Here is a 22,632-nt window from a genome sequence, read left to right on the forward strand (position 1 = left end):
TCACTTTACATAATGTAAAGTGGCGGCAGGTGTTTAGAGTCCTGGAGCTGACAAGGTAAACATCTGTCGTTCTGTCCCTGAACAAGGCAGTTCACACTGTTCCTAGGCCGTCATTGTAAATAAGAATTAGTTCTTAACTGACTTGCGTAGTTAAATAAAGGTTATATAAAATAAATGTAGTCATATTCTTTAACTTTGATTATTGGTTGAGATGGAAATGTGAATCCAACATAACATTTTTTAATTTATAGACAAAATAGAAATAAAGCCAGATTAAGCCTGTGGCACAAAATATACATTTCCTTCAAATGTTGATATTTGGTTGTGTTGACATGGGGTTGAATATTTTCCGAGTATTTTAGAAATGTTCCAAGCCGAGAATAAATCACTGTCTCCCAGGAAACACGGCATTTCCCGACAGAAACCGGAAGTGTCATTCAAAAGCGTTATAAAGTACATACTATGAATATATCTGGATTTGATTGGAGCTTTTGATCAGCATGGGACATTCTAATCTGAAGCTACCTGAGCCTGATGAAACTTGAAAAAATTTGATGAGCCCGACATTAACGACATTTAAATTAATGAGCCCAAACCCCCAAAAATGCGCAAATGGTTGTGCCGTTATCCAATACATATATGATAAAGACTACTGCACATTACGCACGACAGAAAAACATAAAAACCCATAGATGTAGCTAGCTATATGCGCTCTTCGGTAAATAAACTACACAAGTTTCAGTAGGCTAATCATTTTGAGTGTGCACTGTATTACTGCACTATATTGTATTATATGGCCTGGAGTGTGTAACTCCAAGGTGACCAAGGTGATTTTGTGTAACAATGATAACACCAAGTAAAACTGAAATGATAACTTAAAAACACAAAATATAAATATTCATTAAAAGCATCATTAAAAGCATGGTGAAGCTGAAGAGAACATGCGATTCTGGTGCAGCACATGCAGCCTACAAAGTTACAAGTATAGGCTAGCTACGTTGATTATAATTTTCAAATATAATAGGTACCTATTTGTATAATTATACGGCTGAGTCGTATATATATCTTCCATAATATTTCCCTTAATGTTATCAGCCTACCACCTCTTTGTTTTTCTATTGTTGTTTCATTCATTCCTGGCTTTCAACAGTTAAAAAAATAAGTAAAGTTGTCCTTCTCGTCATCATTCTTGTCACGTTCTGACCTTAGTTCTGTTGTTATGTTTTTGTTTTAGTACGGTCAGGGCGTGAGTTGGGGTGGGTAGTCTATGTTCATTTTTCTATGTTGTGGTTATGTGTTTTGGCCTGGTATGGTTCCCAATCAGAGGCAGGTGTCGTTTGTTGTCTCTGATTGAGAATCATACTTAGGTAGCCTTTTTCCCATCTCATCGTGGTAACTTTTTTCTCTTCTTGTGACAGACAGGTAGCCCTACATTTTCTGCAGCGTAGTCTATGCTACAGTGATATAAATGTTTGTCTCCATTTACCCATCTCCATCTGGCTTTTTGGGGGTCACCTTGTTTTTAATTGTAAAGAAAATATTTGTATTTTATTGCAGCTGCAGAGTTTTAAAACAGCCTGTCACTCGATTATCGTTGCTTTAAATCACTATGTTTTGCAGAATGTTACATTTTTGGGGGCTGATTGCTTAGGCACTATTTGTGAAAGGCACTCCACACTGAGATGCGCTGCAGAGGCCATAGAGAGAAGCAGGATTTTGACATTGCGTATCATTTAACAGTTCCATTTCAAGCCATGTTGTTAATAAAAATCATCTTTATCCCGGGAAAAGGGAGTGGTTTTGGCCAGTAAATCCTGGTAAATGTTGGGTAATCGGGTTCCCGCTGTCACGCCCCACTACAGTGCTCTACGTCGCCAGTCTACTAACCACTGGCCCTGGCAATCATCATTACCCACACCTACTCCCCACCACACCTACTCCCCATCATTACCCACACCTACTCCCCATCATTACGCACACCTACTCCCCATCATTACCCACACCTACTCCCCACCACACCTACTCCCCATCATTACCCACACCTACTCCCCATTACTACCCACACCTACTCCCCACCACACCTACTCCCCATCATTACCCACACCTACTCCCCATCATTACCCACACCTACTCCCCATCATTATCCACACCTACTCCCCATCATTACCCACACCTACTCCCCATCATTACCCACACCTACTCCCCATCATTACCCACACCTACTCCCCATCACACCTACTCCCCATCATTACCCACACCTACTCCCCATCACACCTACTCCCCATCATTACCCACACCTACTCCCCATCATTACCCACACCTACTCCCCACCACACCTACTCCCCATCATTACCCACACCTACCCCATCATTACCCACACCTACTCCCCATCAACACCCACTCCCCATCATTACCCACACCTACTCCCCATCATTACCCACACCTACTCCCCATCATTATCCACACCTACTCCCCATCATTATCCACACCTACTCCCCATCATTACCCACACCTACTCCCCACCATTACACATACCTACTCCCCACCATTACCCATACCTACTCCCCATCATTACCCACACCTACTCCCCATCATTATCCACACCTACTCCCCATCATTACCCACACCTACTCCCCATCATTACCCACACCTACTCCCCATCACACCTACTCCCCATCATTACCCACACCTACTCCCCATCATTACCCATACCTACTCCCCATCAACACCCACACCTACTCCCCATCAACACCCACACCCACTCCCCATCATTACCCACACCTACTCCATCATTATCCACACCTACTCCCCATCATTACCCACACCTACTCCCCATCATTACACACACCTACTCCCCACCATTACCCATACCTACTCCCCACCATTACACATACCTACTCCCCACCATTACCCATACCTACTCCCCATCATTACCCACACCTACTCCCCACCATTACCCACACCTACTCCCCATCATTACTGGACTTAATCACCACCCTGTTTACTCTCCCTTTACTTAGCCCCATGTAGCCTAAGTCATCAGGCAGTATTGGTTTCTGTTCACGTTCTGTAGCTTCTCGTCTTGTTAATCTTCATGATTCTTTTTATGAAAGCCTCCCTCTGCACCTGTTTCCTGACTCCCAGTTTATACATGACATCAGCCATTCAACCCTAGTGTTGACAACCAAGCTCAATTCAATATCCCTTTTGCAATACAGCAAATAGCTTAGTGACTTGTCAACAAGTTAACAAATTATACTCTGAATTCACATCTCCAACTAAACCAAAAATGAAAGGATTAAACCAGGGATTTAGATTAAATTATCCAAGCATGAGAGACATCTCCTTTAAATGTTGATATTTGGTTGTGTTGTCAACAAAACACAATTCAATGTTACTTTTGTAATACATTAAATAGCCTAAAGTTAAGGCTGCCTTACAGACCGACGTAACAGTATTTATTCAACCTTAAAAAAAAATGAGTAACACATCCATGGCCACATTGAAGTTTAGTTTCCTGTAACTAAACCTGTCTTATGTAATCATATAACGCATGCATGTGTAATGGATGTGAAACGGCTAGCTTAGTTAGCGGTGTTCGCGCTAAATGGCGTTTCAATCGGTGACGTCACTCGCTCTGAGACCTTGAAGTAGTAGTTTCCCTTTGCTCTGCAAGGGCCGCGGATTTTTTGTGGAGCGATGGGTGACGATGCTTCGAGGGTGACTGTTGTTGATGTGTGCAGAGGGTCCCTGGTTCGCGCCCGGGTATGGGCGAGGGGACGGTCTAATGTTATGCTGTTACACATGTAGCGAGCAAAGGTTGCAGGTCTGTGGAGATCTTCACAATTGCTATAATAATCTGTGCAGAATCTCGAATGTACCTTTAATGTAATATAAACTGTATTCCAGTTCCCTTGGAACTGCTATTAAATGAAGCACAGTGATAACACAGTAAAGAAAATATATACGTAACATTGTATTCCAATTTAGAACTTTGCTGTGCTTTTAAAAATGGCTGAAAGGGCAGTGATGAATTACACATTTAGACGACAGCTAAACCAAAAATCTGACATTGTTTTTTCCGTTGGAATTTGGTTGTGCTTTTTGATGGTTGAAAGCATTGTGATAACGCGTTGGGAATTCAACAAACTTCTGGCTGTCTTTTTGAGTAGGCGAATAAAGGTTGAAACTCTCAGCGATCAACTTCTCAACCAAAATATTACCCAAATTTTCACTTTGAAATGACGTGATGCGCCCAGTGAGTAGTAATCAGTGCTATTCTATTGAGATGTGTAGTAAACCAGTAGTCATTTAAGTAGTAATGAGTGATACATTGGGGACGTTTCACTACTGGTGAACACTGCCCATTTCCAACTCAAATTACTGCATAATTATGATTATTTTTAACTGAAAGTGTTGTGGAGTACACATGGTTATTGTTTCAACTGCTGATTGCCGCTTTAATGACTACTGGGTGACTATTGTGCGTTTGGGTATCTACTACTTAAAACCTACATGCTCACTATAGAATTACTACACAATACTGCTGTATGCGGCAGGGTAGCCTAGATCGTTGGACTAGTAACCGAAAGGTTGCAAGTTCAAATCCCGAGCTGACAAGGTACAAATCTGTTGTTCTGCCCCTGAACAGGCAGTTAACCCACTGTTCCTAGGCCATCATTGAAAATAAGAATTGGTTCTTAACTGACTTGCCTAGTTAAATAAAGGTAAAATAAAAAAATAAAATCCCTGTTGAATTACTACTGCCATCTGTGTAGTAAACCAGTAGTGATTTAAAGTACTAATGGGTGGTAAATTGGGACATATATCTATTGGTGAACACTACATATTTCCTAGTCAAATCACAACATAATTCTTCCTTAAACGACTACTGTGTAACTACTAAGCTACTACTTAAAACCTCCCACATTCCTACACAATTCCTCCATGTTCATCAAACGATATATAAGCTTATACAAACTGAATTGGAATTTGTTTTACTAATTAATTATATTTATGAAATGTAATAATGGCAACATATTAAATCCATTAGAGACATAGTCTTCATTCAGCTTTGACTTAACTATCTACAGATCTTTGTTTACGGACACATTTCTCAACCACGTAACCTTTTAGAAAAGAAAGACAACCACGTAACCTTTTAGAAAAGAAAGACAACCACGTAACCTTTTAGAAAAGAAAGACAACCACGTAACCTTTTAGAAAAGAAAGACAACCACGTAACCTTTTAGAAAAGAAAGACAACCACATAACAGAAAGACAACCACGTAACCTTTTAGAAAAGAAAGACAACCACGTAACCTTTTAGAAAAGACAGACAACCACATAACAGAAAGACAACCACGTAACCTTTTAGAAAAGAAAGACAACCACGTAACCTTTTAGAAAAGAAAGACAACCATGTAACCTTTTAGAAAAGAAAGACAACCACGTAACCTTTTAGAAAAGAAAGACAACCACGTAACCTTTTAGAAAAGAAAGACAACCACGTAACCTTTTAGAAAAGAAAGACAACCACGTAACCTTTTAGAAAAGAAAGACAACCACATAACAGAAAGACAACCACGTAACCTTTTAGAAAAGAAAGACAACCACGTAACCTTTTAGAAAAGAAAGACAACCACGTAACCTTTTAGAAAAGAAAGACAACCACATAACAGAAAGACAACCACGTAACCTTTTAGAAAAGAAAGACAACCACATAACAGAAAGACAACCACGTAACCTTTTAGAAAAGAAAGACAACCACAAAAGACAACCAATTCTAACTTAAACCATTAGCAATCATCTGCTAACAGAGGTCACATAAAACAACACAGAAAAACATTTTATAAAACAATGTTATTCTTACCAACAATGGCCTCCAGTATTATGTAGAGTACCTCCTTGACAGCAGGGCAAAAGAGGTTGCTAAGTAGAATGGGTGAGTATTTAGCATTTCACTGTAAAGTCTACTACACCTGTTATATTTAGCATTTCACTGTAAGGTCTACTACACCTGTTGTATTCAGCATTTCACTGTAAGGTCTACTACACCTGTTGTACTTAGCATTTCACTGTAAGGTCTACTACACCTGTTGTATTCAGCATTTCACTGTAAGGTCTACTACACCTGTTGTATTCAGCATTTCACTGTAAGGTCTACTACACCTGTTGTACTTAGCATTTCACTGTAAGGTCTACTACACCTGTTGTATTCAGCATTTCACTGTGAGGTCTACTACACCTGTTGTATTCAGCATTTCACTGTAAGGTCTACTACACCTGTTGTATTCAGCATTTCACTGTAAAGTCTACTACACCTGTTGCATGTGACAAATAAAATAACATTTGATTTCCGTTGAATCTGACAGAGATTGAGAGGAACTGCAGTGAATGGGAGAAACTCCCCAAATACAGGTGTGCCAAGCTTGTAGCATCATACCCAAGAAGACTCAAGGCTGTAATCGCTGCCAAAGGTGATTCAACCAAGTACTGAGTAAAGGGTTTTAATATTTATGTAAATGTGATATTTCAGTTTTTTGCAAAAATGTCTAAAAATCTATTTTCGCTTTGTCATCATGTTGTATTGTGTGTAGATTGATGAGGGAAAAAAATATTTCAACCATTTTAGAATAAGGCTGGTACGTAACAAACTGTGGAAAAAGTCAAGGGGTCTGAATACTTTCCGAATGTACTCCTGCACTAATAGGTTTTGTGTATTAATTCAGTAGTACTTTTTTTTTTCATGAGGGACAGCAGAAACAGTGTATGCATGGGAAATGGCCTGTAGGGGGTGGCAGGGCGCTAATAGGTTTTGTGTATTAATTCAGTAGCACTTGTTTTCACAGGGAACAGCAGAAACAGTGTATGCATGGGAAATGGCCTGTAGGGGGTGGCAGGGCGCTAATAGGTTTTGTGTATTAATTCAGTAGCACTTGTTTTCACAGGGAACAGCAGAAACAGTGTATGCATGGGAAATGGCCTGTAGGGGGTGGCAGGGCGCTAATAGGTTTTGTGTATTAATTCAGTAGCACTTGTTTTCACAGGGAACAGCAGAAACAGTGTATGCATGGGAAATGGCCTGTAGGGGGTGGCAGGGCGCTAATAGGTTTTGTGTGGATATGTCAGATGTTTTGTACAGTTTGTCTCTGAGGTTGGTGTTCGTTCTGAGAGCAGAGGGTTTATAAATTAAGTTAATGTGCATTTGGAGGATGTTGTTTAGGATTCTGCATATTTCACACTACTACAGTCTTGGCCAAAAGTTTTTGAGAATGACACAAATATAAATTTTCACAAAGTCTGCTGCCTCAGTTTCTATAATGGCAATTTGCATATACTCCAGAATGTTATGAGTGATCAGATGAATTGCAATTCATTGCAAAGTCCCTCTTTGCCATGCAAATGAACTGAATCCCCCCCCAAAAAATGTCCACTGCATTTCAGCCCTGTCACAAAAGGACCAGCTGACATCATGTCAGTGATTCTCTCGTTAACCCAGGTGTGAGTGTTGACGAAGACAAGGCTGGAGATTGCTCTGTCATGCTGATTGAGTTTGGATAACAGATTGGAAGCTTCAAAAGGAGGGTGGTACTTGGAATCATTGTTCTTCCTCTGTCATTCATGGTTACCTGGAAGGGAACACGTGCAGTCATCATTGCTTTGCAGAAAAAGGGCTTCACAGGCAAGGATATTGCTGCCAGTAAGATTGCACCTAAATCAACCATTTATCGGATCATCAAGAACTTCAAGGAGAGAAGTTCAATTCTTGTGAAGAAGGCTTCAGGGCGCCCAAGAAAGTCCAGGAAGCGCCAGGACCGTCTCCTAAAGTTGATTCAGCTGCGGGATCGGGGCACCACCAGTACACAGAGCTTGCTCAGGAATGGCAGCAGGCAGGTGTGAGTGCATGTGCACACACAATTTAGGCAAAGACGTTTGGAGGATGGCCTGGTGTCAAGAAGGGCAGCAAAGAAGCCACTTCTCTCCAGGAAAAACATCAGGGACAGACTGATATTCTGCAAAAGGTACAGGGTTTGGACTACTGAGGACTGGGGTAAAGTCATTTTCTCTGATGAATCCCCTTTCCGATTGTTTGGGGCATCTGGAACAAAGCTTGTCCGGAGAAGACAAGGTGAGCACTACCATCAGTCCTGTGTCATGCCAACATTAAAGCATCCTGAGACCATTCATGTGTGGGGTTGCTTCTCAGCCAAGGGAGTGGGCTCACTCACAATTTTTCCTAAGAACACAGCCATGAATAAAGAATGGTACCAACATATCCTCTGAGAGCAACTTCTCTCAACTATCCAGGAACAGTTTGGTGATGAACAATGCCTTTTCCAGCATGATGGGGCACCTTGCCATACGGCAAAAGTCATAACTAAGTGGCTCGGGGAACAAAACATTGATATTTTGGTATGTCCAGGAAACTCCCCAGACCTTAATCCCATTGAGAACTTGTGGTCAATCCTCAAGAGGTGGGTGGACAAACAGAACCCCACAAATTCTGACAAACTCCAAGCATTGATTATGCAAGAATGGGCAGCCATCAGTGTGGCCCAGAAGGTAATTGACAGCATGCCAGGGCAGATTTCAGAGGTCTTGAAAAAGAAGGGTCAACACTGCAAATATTGACTCTTTGCATCAACTTCAATTGTCAATAAAAGCCTTTGACACTTATGAAATGCTTGAAATTATACTTCAGTATTCCATAGTAACATCTGACAAAAATATCTAAAGACTCTGTGGAAACTTTGTGGAAATTAATATTTGTGTCATTCTCAAAACTTTTGGCCACGACTGTAGATAGTTAGCTTACACTTACAGATGCAAACCTTATCTCACACTGTAGTAAGGCCTACGTAAAAAGTTGGAAGCACAGAATCGTCTAGAACAGTGGTTTCCAAACGTTTTATAGTTCCGTACCCCTTCAAACATTCAACCTCCAGCTGCGTACCGCCTCCTGCACCAGGGTCAGCGCACTCTCAAATGTTGTTTTTTGCCATCATTGTAAGCCTGCCACACACACACTATACGTTTATTAAACCTAAGGATAAGTGTGAGTTTTTGTCACAACCCGGCTCGTGGGAAGTGACAAAGAGCTCTTATAGGGCACAAATAATAATATAATAATAATAATTTTGTCAGGCACATTTAATTTAATTTTGCGGAGTGTCCCTGTAATCCTAGATTCAGATCATTCAGGCATGAAAAAGACAGGCCAGTCGTGTGAGAAACTCGTCATCATGAAAGCAGTCAGACAAGTGAAAATTATGATCATTAAAGAAAACTTTAAGCTCGTCACTCAATTTAAAAAAACGTGTCAATACTAGCGTGATGACAACAGATGTTGACACTAGCGTGATGACAACAGATGTTGACACTAGCGTGATGACAACAGATGTTGACACTAGCGTGATGACAACAGATGTTGACACTAGCGTGATGACAACAGATGTTGACACAAGCGTGATGACAACAGATGATGACACTAGCTTGATGACAACAGATGTTGACACTAGCGTGATGACAACAGTTGACGACACTAGCGTGATGACAGACGTTGACACTAGCGTGATGACAACAGACGTTGACACTAGCGTGATGACGACAGATGTTGACACTAGCTTGATGACGACACTAGCGTGATGACAACAGACGTTGACACTAGCGTGATGACAACAGACGTTGACACTAGCGTGATGACAACAGACGTTGACACTAGCGTGATGACGACAGATGTTGACACTAGCTTGATGACGACAGATGACGACACTAGCGTGATGACAACAGATGACGACACTAGCGTGATGACAACAGATGTTGACACTAGTGTGATGACGACAGATGACGAAACTAGCGTGACGACGACAGATGACGACACTAGCGTGACGACAACAGATGATGACACTAGCGTGACGACGACAGATGTTGACACTAGCGTGATGACGACAGATGTTGACACTAGCGTGATGACAACAGATGACGACACTAGCGTGATGACGACAGATGACGACACTAGCGTGATGACGACAGATATTGACACTAGCGTGATGACGACAGATGACGACACTAGCGTGATGACGACAGATGTTGACACTAGCGTGATGACGACAGATGTTGACACTAGCGTGATGACAGATGTTGACACTAGCGTGATGACAACAGATGACGACACTAGATGACGACACTAGCGTGATGACGACACTAGCGTGATGACGACACTAGCGTGATGACGACAGATGTTGACACTAGCGTGACGACGACAGATGTTGACACTAGCGTGATGACAGATGTTGACACTAGCGTGATGACGACACTAGCGTGATGACGACACTAGCGTGATGACGACAGATGTTGACACTAGCGTGATGACGACAGATGTTGACACTAGCGTGATGACAGATGTTGACACTAGCGTGATGACAACAGATGACGACACTAGATGACGACACTAGCGTGATGACGACACTAGCGTGATGACGACACTAGCGTGATGACGACAGATGTTGACACTAGCGTGATGACAACAGATGTTGACACTAGCGTGACGACGACAGATGTTGACACTAGCGTGACGACGACAGATGTTGACACTAGCGTGATGACAACAGATGTTGACACTAGCGTGACGACAACAGATGATGACACTAGCGTGACGACGACAGATGTTGACACTAGCGTGATGACAACAGATGTTGACACTAGCGTGATGACGACAGATGACGACACTAGCGTGATGACGACAGATGTTGACACTAGCGTGACGACGACAGATGTTGACACTAGCGTGATGACAACAGATGTTTACACTAGCGTGACGACAACAGATGATGACACTAGCGTGATGACAACAGATGTTGACACTAGCGTGATGACAACAGATGATGACACTAGCGTGACGACGACAGATGTTGACACTAGCGTGATGACAACAGATGTTGACACTAGCGTGATGACGACAGATGACGACACTAGCGTGATGACGACAGATGTTGACACTAGCGTGACGACGACAGATGTTGACACTAGCGTGATGACAACAGATGTTTACACTAGCGTGACGACAACAGATGATGACACTAGCGTGATGACAACAGATGTTGACACTAGCGTGATGACAACAGATGATGACACTAGCGTGACGACGACAGATGTTGACACTAGCGTGATGACAACAGATGTTGACACTAGCGTGATGACAACAGATGACTCACTTTAGGATTCTAGAACGGTTAGAACATAAAAATATATAATACACACTGTTCTATTTATTACCATGGCATAGATGGAACAATGTGTTGTGTAAACAGAAATATACATCCTGTGATTTGAACTTGTGTGTATTTACGGAGATTAGATATAAATCAAATTGCTAAAATAAATTCCACTCACATCCAAATCCACCGGATCTGTTCAAATCATTGCAACACAGACACAGGAAGAATTTGTATAGATTTTTTTTCTCTGCTTTTAATATATATATTTTTTTTAAACAAAAAAAATAAATAGCTGATTAAATCAAATGTACAATAGACATTATGCACTTTAACTACTTCTTCTGGTACGCTCTGCACAGCTGTCACCGAAAAACAGAAGCACAATGAGGGGAGAGTGGGGTCATGGCACCGGGAGAATAGGGTAAGGTGGGGCTGCAAGGGTAGGCTAGGACAGGGTTAGTTGGGATGGTGAGGTAGGTGAGGAGGTAGTTGGGCTGGTGAGGAGGGGGTAGTTGGGCTGGTGAGGTAGGTGAGGAGGGGGTAGTTGGGCTGGTCAGGAGGGGGTAGTTGGGCTGGTGAGGTAGGTGAGGAGGTAGTTGGGCTGGTGAGGAGGGGGTAGTTGGGCTGGTGAGGTAGGTGAGGAGGGGGTAGTTGGGCTGGTCAGGAGGGGGTAGTTGGGCTGGTGAGGAGGGGGTAGTTGGGCTGGTGAGGAGGGGGTAGTTGGGCTGGTGAGGAGGGGGTAGTTGGGCTGGTGAGAAGGGGGTAGTTGGGCTGGTGAGGAGGGGGTAGTAGGGCTGGTGAGGAGGGGGTAGTTGGGCTGGTGAGGTAGGTGAGGAGGGGGTAGTTGGGCTGGTGAGGTAGGTGAGGAGGGGGTAGTTGGGCTGGTGAGGAGGGGGTAGTTGGGCTGGTAGGGTAGGTGAGGAGGGGGTAGTTGGGCTGGTAGGGTAGGTGAGGAGGGGGTAGTTGGGCTGGTGAGGTAGGTAGAACGGGGTAAACTTATCCACTGAAAAGGTCACTGAATATATAATTATTTTAATTCCATACGTCACTTATATAAATATATATCGAACCAAAAAAGAACAATACTCTTCTGAGAAAAACAGCGATATACAGAAACCCACAACAGCAGTATAAAGGCCAACAGAAAGCAGGTGAGAGCAGTTTGAGAATGTGCAGAGAGAACGAGAGTATGAGACAATTGGCTAAATAGAGAGTTGGGGTAGGAGAGAAAGATAAAAGAAAGAGAGCAACTGTGCATATGAACGTTTAAATAAGTCAGCCTGAGAGACAGAGAGAGAGACAGAGAGAGAGAGACAGAGAGAGAGACCGAGACAGAGAGAGAGAGAGAGAGAGAGAGACAGAGAGAGAGAGAGACAGACAGAAAGACAGAGACAGAGAGAGATACACAGAGACAGAGAGACACACAGACAGAGAGACAGAGAAAAAGAGAGAGACAGACAGAGAGACAGAGACAGAGAAGGATGGACTGAAGTTGACTGTCCAGTGTGTTCAGGAGTGCCACGTGACCCTGTTGCCTGTCTGTGTATGGACGTGGATGTTAGCACAAATACACAGCAACAGTGATCCACATGCTCGCGTATCTTATGTGCTCTTTAGGTATCAATAATATAAAACAAAACAATTGAAAATGAAAATATATTTTCATATTTCGCAAACACCATCTTCTCAGTTTGTGTTCTGTGTTCACTTGTCCCCTTTAACATGTGTCCCCCTTAACATGTGTCCCCCTTAACATGTGTCCCCCTTAACGTCTTGTCCCCCTTAACATGCGACGTCTTGTCCCCCTTAACGTCCAAACTGTTCAGTCCCCTCAGTCCTACTTTTCAGAAGTCCCTTCTCCCCTCCTCTTCCTTTTCACTGGGAGCTGGCCCTCTCCCCTCCTCTTCCTCTTCACTGGGAGCTGGCCCTCTCCCCTCCTCTTCCTCTTCACTGGGAGCTGGCCCTCTCCCCTCCTCTTCCTCTTCACTGGGAGCTGGCCCTCTCCCCTCCTCTTCCTCTTCACTGGGAGCTGGCCCGCTCCCCTCCTCTTCCTCTTCACTGGGAGCTGGCCCTCTCCCCCTCCTCTTCCTTTTCACTGGGAGCTGGCCCTCTCCCCTCCTCTTCCTTTTCACTGGGAGCTGGCCCTCTCCCCCTCCTCTCCCTCTTCACTGGGAGCTGGCCCGCTCCCCTCCTCTTCCTTTTCACTGGGAGCTGGCCCTCTCCAGGACTCTTCCTTTTCACTGGGAGCTGGCCCTCTCCCCTCCTCTTCCTCTTCACTGGGAGCTGGCCCGCTCCCCTCCTCTTCCTTTTCACTGGGAGCTGGCCCTCTCCCCTCCTCTTCCTCTTCACTGGGAGCTGGCCCTCTCCAGGACTCTTCCTTTTCACTGGGAGCTGGCCCTCTCCCCTCCTCTTCCTCTTCACTGGGAGCTGGCCCTCTCCCCTCCTCTTCCTCTTCACTGGGAGCTGGCCCACTCCCCTCCTCTTCCTTTTCACTGGGAGCTGGCCCTCTCCCCTCCTCTTCCTCTTCACTGGGAGCTGGCCCTCTCCCCCTCCTCTTCCTCTTCACTGGGAGCTGGCCCTCTCCAGGACTCTTCCTCTTCACTGGGAGCTGGCCCTCTCCCCTCCTCTTCCTTTTCACTGGGAACTAGCCCTCTCCCCTCCTCTTCCTCTTCACTGGGAGCTGGCCCTCTCCCCCTCCGCTTCCTCTTCACTGGGAGCTGGCCCTCTCCCCTCCTCTTCACTGGGAGCTGGCCCTCTCCCCTCCTCTTCCTCTTCACTGGGAGCTGGCCCGCTCCCCTCCTCTTCCTCTTCACTGGGAGCTGGCCCACTCCCCTCCTCTTCCTTTTCACTGGGAGCTGGCCCGCTCCCCTCCTCTTCCTCTTCACTGGGAGCTGGCCCTCTCCCCCTCCTCTTCCTTTTCACTGGGAGCTGGCCCTCTCCCCTCCTCTTCCTTTTCACTGGGAGCTGGCCCTCTCCCCCTCCTCTCCCTCTTCACTGGGAGCTGGCCCGCTCCCCTCCTCTTCCTTTTCACTGGGAGCTGGCCCTCTCCAGGACTCTTCCTCTTCACTGGGAGCTGGCCCGCTCCCCTCCTCTTCCTTTTCACTGGGAGCTGGCCCTCTCCCCTCCTCTTCCTCTTCACTGGGAGCTGGCCCTCTCCAGGACTCTTCCTTTTCACTGGGAGCTGGCCCTCTCCCCTCCTTTTCACTGGGAGCTGGCCCTCTCCCCTCCTTTTCACTGGGAGCTGGCCCTCTCCCCTCCTTTTCACTGGGAGCTGGCCCTCTCCCCCTCCTCTTCCTCTTCACTGGGAGCTGGCCCTCTCCCCCTCCTCTTCCTCTTCACTGGGAGCTGGCCCTCTCCCCTCCTCTTCCTTTTCACTGGGAGCTGGCCCTCTCCCCCTCCTCTTCCTCTTCACTGGGAGCAGGCCCTCTCCCCTCCTCTTCCTTTTCACTGGGAGCTAGCCCTCTCCAGGACTCTTCCTCTTCACTGGGAGCTGGCCCTCTCCAGGACTCTTCCTTTTCACTGGGAGCTGGCCCTCTCCCCTCCTCTTCCTTTTCACTGGGAGCTGGCCCTCTCCAGGACTCTTCCTCTTCACTGGGAGCTGGCCCTCTCCAGGACTCTTCCTCTTCACTGGGAGCTGGCCCTCTCCAGGACTCTTCCTTTTCACTGGGAGCTGGCCCTCTCCCCTCCTCTTCCTTTTCACTGGGAGCTGGCCCTCTCCAGGACTCTTCCTCTTCACTGGGAGCTGGCCCTCTCCAGGACTCTTCCTCTTCACTGGGAGCTGGCCCTCTCCCCTCCTCTTCCTCTTCACTGGGAGCTGGCCCTCTCGCCTCCTCTTCCTCTTCACTGGGAGCTGGCCCTCTCGCCTCCTCTTCCTCTTCACTGGGAGCTGGCCCTCTCCAGGACTCTTCCTTTTCACTGGGAGCTGGCCCTCTCCCCTCCTCTTCCTCTTCACTGGGAGCTGGCCCTCTCCAGGACTCTTCCTTTTCACTGGGAGCTGGCCCTCTCCAGGACTCTTCCTTTTCACTGGGAGCTGGCCCTCTCCAGGACTCTTCCTTTTCACTGGGAGCTGGCCCTCTCCAGGACTCTTCCTTTTCACTGGGAGCTGGCCCTCTCCCCTCCTCTTCCTCTTCACTGGGAGCTGGCCCTCTCCAGGACTCTTCCTTTTCACTGGGAGCTGGCCCTCTCCCCTCCTCTTCACTGGGAGCTGGCCCTCTCCAGGACTCTTCCTTTTCACTGGGAGCTGGCCCTCTCCAGGACTCTTCCTTTTCACTGGGAGCTGGCCCTCTCCAGGACTCTTCCTTTTCACTGGGAGCTGGCCCTCTCCCCTCCTCTTCCTCTTCACTGGGAGCTGGCCCTCTCCAATCCTCTTCCTCTTCACTGGGAGCTGGCCCTCTCCCCTCCTCTTCCTCTTCACTGGGAGCTGGCCATCTCCTCTCCTCTTCCTTTTCACTGGGAGCTGGCCCTCTCCCCTCTTCTTCCTCTTCACTGGGAGCTGGCCATCTCCTCTCCTCTTCCTTTTCACTGAGAGCTGGCCCTCTCCCCTCCTCTTCCTCTTCACTGGGAGCTGGCCCTCTCCTCTCCTCTTCCTTTTCACTGGGAGCTGGCCCTCTCTCTTCCTCTTCACTGGGAGCTGGCCCTCTCCAGGACTCTTCCTTTTCACTGGGAGCTGGCCATCTCATCTCCTCTTCCTTTTCACTGGGAGCTGGCCCTCTCCAGGACTCTTCCTTTTCACTGGGAGCTGGCCATCTCATCTCCTCTTCCTTTTCACTGGGAGCTGGCCCTCTCCAGGACTCTTCCTTTTCACTGGGAGCTGGCCCTCTCCAGGACTCTTCCTTTTCACTGGGAGCTGGCCCTCTCCAGGACTCTTCCTTTTCACTGGGAGCTGGCCCTCTCCCCCTCCTCTTCCTCTTCACTGGGAGCTGGCCCTCTCCAGGACTCTTCCTTTTCACTGGGAGCTGGACCTCTCCAGGACTCTTCCTTTTCACTGGGAGCTGGCCCTCTCCCCCTCCTCTTCCTCTTCACTGGGAGCTGGCCCTCTCCAGGACTCTTCCTTTTCACTGGGAGCTGGCCCTCTCCCCTCCTCTTCCTCTTCACTGGGAGCTGGCCCTCTCCTCTCCTCTTCCTTTTCACTGGGAGCTGGCCCTCTCTCTTCCTCTTCACTGGGAGCTGGCCCTCTCCAGGACTCTTCCTTTTCACTGGGAGCTGGCCATCTCATCTCCTCTTCCTTTTCACTGGGAGCTGGCCCTCTCCAGGACTCTTCCTTTTCACTGGGAGCTGGCCCTCTCCAGGACTCTTCCTTTTCACTGGGAGCTGGCCCTCTCCAGGACTCTTCCTTTTCACTGGGAGCTGGCCCTCTCCAGGACTCTTCCTTTTCACTGGGAGCTGGCCCTCTCCCCCTCCTCTTCCTCTTCACTGGGAGCTGGCCCTCTCCAGGACTCTTCCTTTTCACTGGGAGCTGGACCTCTCCAGGACTCTTCCTTTTCACTGGGAGCTGGCCCTCTCCCCCTCCTCTTCCTCTTCACTGGGAGCTGGCCCTCTCCAGGACTCTTAGGTCATAGTTCTTTTTGGCGGCCCTCAGTTTGAAGAGGCTCGCCCCACTGTTGTTGAGTTTGAAGGAAGCACTCTGTGCAGCCATGGTGGAAGGGAACACAGCCACCACCGTGTAGAGGTGAGCCGGGTCGCTGCCGTCGCCCTTCCCCCCTCCAGGCCCCATCCCAGCCCCAGGACCACGATGCCCTCCTGGGCCACCGTAGCCTCCACGGCCCCCCGCCACCGGGTCCTTGAGCCACTGGATCTTCGCACCGCACACGGACAGCTGGTTGAAGAGCTTCTCAGCCTCAGGGCGACTGATGCCCTCTGGGAGATCTGTCACCTCCAGCACCCGACTCACCACTGGAGACAGGAAGACAGAGGTAAGACAAGACACTAATATAACTTCCATACAACAACTGAATGAATTCATTCAGACCTATTCCAGTCAGTCATTGTCAATAAAAGTGTATTATTAATTGACCTGCCTGGTATAATAAAGGACAAATAAAGATCAAGCATTTGTGTGTGTGGTATGTGTGGTATGTGTGTGTGTGGTATGTGTGGTATGTGTGGTATGTGTGTGTGTGGTATGTGTGTGTGTGGTATGTGTGTGTGTGGTATGTGTGTGGTATGTGTGTGTGTGGTATGTGTGGTATGTGTGGTATGTGTGGTATGTGTGGTATGTGTGGTATGTGTGTGTGTGGTATGTGTGTGTGTGGTATGTGTGTGTGTGGTATGTGTGGTATGTGTGTGTGTGGTATGTGTGGTATGTGTGTGTGTGGTATGTGTGGTATGTGTGTGTGTGGTATGTGTGTGTGTGGTATGTGTGTGGTATGTGTGTGTGGTATGTGTGTGTGTGGTATGTGTGTGTGGTATGTGTGTGTGGTATGTGTGTGTGGTATGTGTGTGTGTGTGGTATGTGTGTGTGTATGGTATGTGTGTGTGTGTGTGTGTATGTGTGTGTGTGGTATGTGTGTGTGTGTGTGTATGTGTGTGTGTGGTATGTGTGTGTGAGGTATGTGGTATGTGTGTGTGTGGTATGTGTGTGTGTGGTATTTGTGTGTGTGGTATGTGGTATGTGGTATGTGTGTGTGTGGTATTTGTGTGTGTGGTATGTGGTATGTGTGTGTGTGGTATGTGTGTGTGTGGTATGTGTGTGTGTGGTATGTGGTATGTGTGTGTGTGTGTGGTATGTGTGTGTGTGGAATGTGTGTGTGTGGTATGTCTGTGTGTGTGGGGAATGTGTGTGTGTGTGGTATGTGTGTGTGGTATGTGTGTGTGTGGTATGTGTGGTATGTGTGTGTGAGGTATGTGTGTGTGTGTGGTATGTGTGTGTGTGGTATGTGTGTGTGTGGTATGTGTATGTGTGTGTGAGGTATTTGTGTGTGAGGTATGTGTGTGTGTGGTATGTGTGTGTGGTATGTGTGTGTGGTATGTGTATGTGTGTGTGAGGTATGTGTGTGTGTGGTGTATGTGTGTGGTTGTGTGGCATGTGTGTATGTGTGTGTGAGGTATGTGTGTGTGGTATGTGTGTGTGTGGTATGTGTGTGTGTGGTATGTGTGTGTGTGTGGTATGTGTGTGTGTGGTATGTGTGTGTGGTATGTGTGTGAGGTATGTGTGTGTGTGTGAGGTATGTGTGTGAGGTATGTGTGTGTGTGTGAGGTATGTGTGTGTGTGTGTGGTATGTGTGTGTGGTATGTGTGTGTGGTATGTGTATGTGTGTGTGAGGTATGTGTGTGTGAGGTATGTGTGTGTGTGTATGTGTGTGTGTGTGTGGTATGTGTGTGTGGTATGTGTGTGTGGTATGTGTATGTGTGTGTGAGGTATGTGTGTGTGAGGTATGTGTGTGTGTGGTGTATGTGTGTGGTATGTGTGTGTGAGGTATGTGTGTGTGGTATTTGTGTGTGTGTGAGAGGTATGTGTGTGAGAGGTATGTGTGTGAGTGGTGTATGTGTGTGGTATGTGTGTGTGAGGTATGTGTGTGTGGTATTTGTGTGTGTGAGAGGTATGTGTGTGTGTGGTATGTATGTGTGCTTTGTGTGTGTGTGTGGTATGTGTATGTGTGTGTGAGGTATGTGTGTGAGGTATGTGTGTGTGAGGTATGTGTGTGTGTGGTGTATGTGTGTGGTATTTGTGTGTGTGGTATGTGTGTGTGTGGTGTATGTGTATGGTATGTGTGTGAGAGGTATGTGTGTGTGGTATGTGTGTGTGTGGTATGTATGCGTGCTTTGTGTGTGTGTGGTATGTGTGTGTGTGGTGTGTGTGTGTGGTATGTATGTGTGCTTTGTGTGTGTGTGGTATGTGTGTGTGTGGTATGTGTGTGTGTGGTATGTATGTGTGCTTTGTGTGTGTGAGGTATGTGTGTGTGGTATGTGTGTGTGTGGTATGTATGTGTGTGTGTGTGTGGCATGTGTGTGTGTGGTATGTATGTGTGCTTTGTGTGTGTGTGGTATGTGTGTGTGAGGTATGTGTGTGTGTGCTTTGTGTGTGTGTGGTATGTGTGTGCTTTGTGTGTGTGTGGTGTGTGTGGTATGTGGTATGTGTGTGTGCTTTGTGTGTGTGTGGTGTGTGTGTGTGTGTGGTATGTATGTGTGTGTGTGTGTGTGTGTGGTATGTGTGTGTGCTTGTGTGTGTGTGGTGTGTGTGTGTGTGTGTGTGGTATGTGTGTGTGTGGTATGTATGTGTGCTTTGTGTGTGTGGTATGTGTGTGTGTGGTATGTATGTGTGCTTTGTGTGTGTGTGGTATGTGTGTGTGTGTGGTATGTATGTGTGCTTTGTGTGTGTGTGGAATGCGTGTGTGTGGTATGTATGTGTGTGTGTGTGTGGTATGTGTGTGGTATGTGTGTGGTATGTGTGTGTGTGTGGTATGTGTGTGTGTGGTATGTGTGTGTGTGTGGTATGTGTGTGTGTGGTATGTGTGTGTGTGGTATGTGTGTGTGTGGTATGTATGTGTGCTTTGTGTGTGTGTGGTATGTGTGTGTGAGGTATGTGTGTGTGTGGTATGTGTGGCATGTGTGTATGTGTGTGTGTGTGTGGTATGTGTGTGGTATATGTGTGTGTGGTATTTGTGTGTGAGGTATGTGTGTGTGGTTGTGTGGCATGTGTGTATGTGTGTGTGTGTATATGTGTATGTGTGGTGTGTGTGGTATGTGTGTGTGTGGTATGTGTGGTGTGTGTGGTATGTGTGGTGTGTGTGGTATGTGTGTGTGTGTGTGTGTGGTGTGTGTGTGGTATGTGTCTGTGTGTGTGGTATGTGTATGTGTGTGTGGTATGTGTATGTGTGTGTGAGGTATTTGTGTGTGAGGTATGTGTGTGTGAGGTATGTGTGTGTGAGGTATGTGTGTGTGTGGTGTATGTGTGAGGTATGTGAGGTATGTGTGTGTGTGTGGTATGTGTGTGTGGTATTTGTGTGTGTGTGAGAGGTATGTGTGTGAGAGGTATGTATGTGTGAGGTATGTGTGTGTGTGGTATGTATGTGTGCTTTGTGTGTGTGTGGTATGTGTGTGTGTGGTATGTATGTATGTGTGCTTTGTGTGGTATGTGTGTGTGTGTGGTATGTATGTGTGCTTTGTGTGTGTGTGGTATGTGTGTGTGTGGTATGTGTGTGTGTGGTATGTATGTGTGCTTTGTGTGTGTGTGGTATGTGTGTGTGAGGTATGTGTGTGTGTGCTTTGTGTGTGTGTGGTATGTGTGTGTGCTTTGTGTGTGTGTGTGTGTGTGTGGTGTGTGTGTGCTTTGTGTGTGTGTGGTGTGTGTGTGTGGTATGTATGTGTGCTATGTGTGTGTGTGGTATGTGTGTGTGAGGTATGTGTGTGTGTGCTTTGTGTGTGTGTGGTATGTGTGTGTGCTTTGTGTGTGTGTGGTGTGTGTGGTATGTATGTGTGTGTGTGTGTGTGTGGTATGTGGTATGTGTGTGTGCTTTGTGTGTGTGTGGTGTGTGTGTGTGTGTGTGGTATGTATGTATGTGTGTGTGTGTGTGGTATGTGTGTGGTATATGTGTGTGGTATTTGTGTGTGAGGTATGTGTGTGTGGTTGTGTGGCATGTGTGTATGTGTGTGTGTGTGTGGTGTGTGTGGTATGTGTGTGTGTGGTATGTGTGTGTGTGTGTGTGTGTGTGGTATGTGTCTGTGTGTGTGGTATGTGTCTGTGTGTGTGGTATGTGTATGTGTGTGTGAGGTATTTGTGTGTGAGGTATGTGTGTGTGAGGTATGTGTGTGTGTGGTGTATGTGTGTGTGAGGTATGTGTGTGTGAGGTATGTGTGTGTGAGGTATGTGTGTGTGTGTGTGTGGTATGTGTGTGGTATTTGTGTGTGTGTGAGAGGTATGCGTGTGAGAGGTATGTGTGTGTGTGAGGTATGTGTGTGTGAGAGGTATGTGTGTGTGAGGTATGTGTGTGTGTGGTATGTGTGTGTGAGGTATGTGTGTGAGAGGTGTGTGAGAGGTATGTGTGTGTGTGGTGTGAGAGGTATGTGTGTGAGAGGTATGTGTGTGTGAGAGGTATGTGTGTGTGAGAGGTATGTGTGTGTGTGGTATGTGTGTGTGAGGTATGTGTGTGAGAGGTATGTGTGTGTGTGGTATGTGTGTGTGAGGTATGTGTGTGTGTGGTATGTGTGTGTGAGGTATGTGTGTGTGTGGTATGTGTGTGAGAGGTATGTGTGTGAGAGGTATGTGTGTGAGAGGTATGTGTGTGTGAGGTATGTGTGTGTGAGGTATGTGTGTGTGAGGTATGTGTGTGTGAGAGGTGTGTGTGTGTGAGGTATGTGTGTGTGTGTGTGACAGGTATGTGTGTGAGAGGTATGTGTGTGTGGTATTTGTGTGTGTGGTATTTGTGTGTGTGGTATGTGTGTGTGTGGTATGGTATTTGTGTGTGTGGTATTTGTGTGTGTGTGTGTGTGTGTGTGTGTGGTTGTGTGGCATGTGTGTATGTGTGTGTGTGTGTATGTGTGGTGTGTGGTATGTGTGGTATGTGTGTGTGTGGTATGTGTCTGTGTGTGTGGTATGTGTATGTGTGTGTGAGGTATTTGTGTGTGAGGTATGTGTGTGTGGTGTATGTGTGTGGTATGTGTGTGTGAGGTATGTGTGTGTGTGTGGTGTGTGTGTGTGTGTGTGTGTGGTATGTGTGTGGTATGTGTGTGGTATGTGTGTGTGAGGTATGTGTGTGTGAGGTATGTGTGTGTGAGGTATGTGTGTGTGTGGTATGTGTGTGTGGTATGTGTGTGTGGTATGTGTGTGGGGTGTGTGTGTGGTATGTGTGGTATGTGTGTGTGGTATTTGTGTGTGTGATATGTGTGTGTGTGTGTGTGGTATGTGTGTGGTATGTGGTATGTGTGTGTGAGGGATGTGTGTGTGAGGTATGTGTGTGTGAGGTATATATATGTGTGTGTGGTGTGGTGTGGTATGTGTGTGTGTGTGTGTGTGGTATGTGTGTGTGTGTGTGTGTGTGTGTGGTATGTGTGTGTGGTATGTGTGTGTGGTATGTGTGTGTGTGTGTGTGTGTGTGTGTGTATGTGTGTGTGTGTGTGGTATATGTGTGTGTGTGTGGCATGTGTGTATGTGTGTGGCATGTGTTTATGTGTGTGTGGTATGTGTGTGTGTGTGTGGTATGTGTGTGTGTGTGTGTGTGTGTGTGGTATGTGTGTGGCATGTGTTTATGTGTGTGTGTGTGTGTGTGTGGTATGTGTGTGGTATGTGTGTGTGTGTGTGTGGTATGTGTGTGGCATGTGTTTATGTGTGTGTGTGTGTGGTATGTGTGTGGCATGTGTTTATGTGTGTGTGTGTGTGTGTGTGTTATGTGTGTGGTATGTGTGTGTGTGTGTGTGTGTGGTATGTGTGTGGCATGTGTTTATGTGTGTGTGTGTGTGTGTGGTATGTGTGTGGCAT

At 46.7% G+C, this 22,632-nt stretch overlaps 1 protein-coding gene across 1 annotated transcript in view; it reads right to left on the reverse strand.

Annotated features, from left to right (window-relative positions):
* Window positions 1-16,711: 16,711 nt before the first annotated feature.
* Window positions 16,712-22,632, reverse strand: part of LOC109879701 (R3H domain-containing protein 2) — a 104,985-nt gene continuing 99,064 nt past the window's right edge. Inside the window, 1 exon segment of the mRNA XM_031833756.1 lies at window positions 16,712-17,111. Coding sequence (XP_031689616.1) covers window positions 16,738-17,111 — 374 coding nt within the window. The 3' untranslated portion in view covers window positions 16,712-16,737.

Source organism: Oncorhynchus kisutch, linkage group LG1 (genome assembly GCF_002021735.2).
Source record: "Oncorhynchus kisutch isolate 150728-3 linkage group LG1, Okis_V2, whole genome shotgun sequence".
Taxonomy (NCBI): Eukaryota; Metazoa; Chordata; class Actinopteri; order Salmoniformes; family Salmonidae; genus Oncorhynchus; species Oncorhynchus kisutch.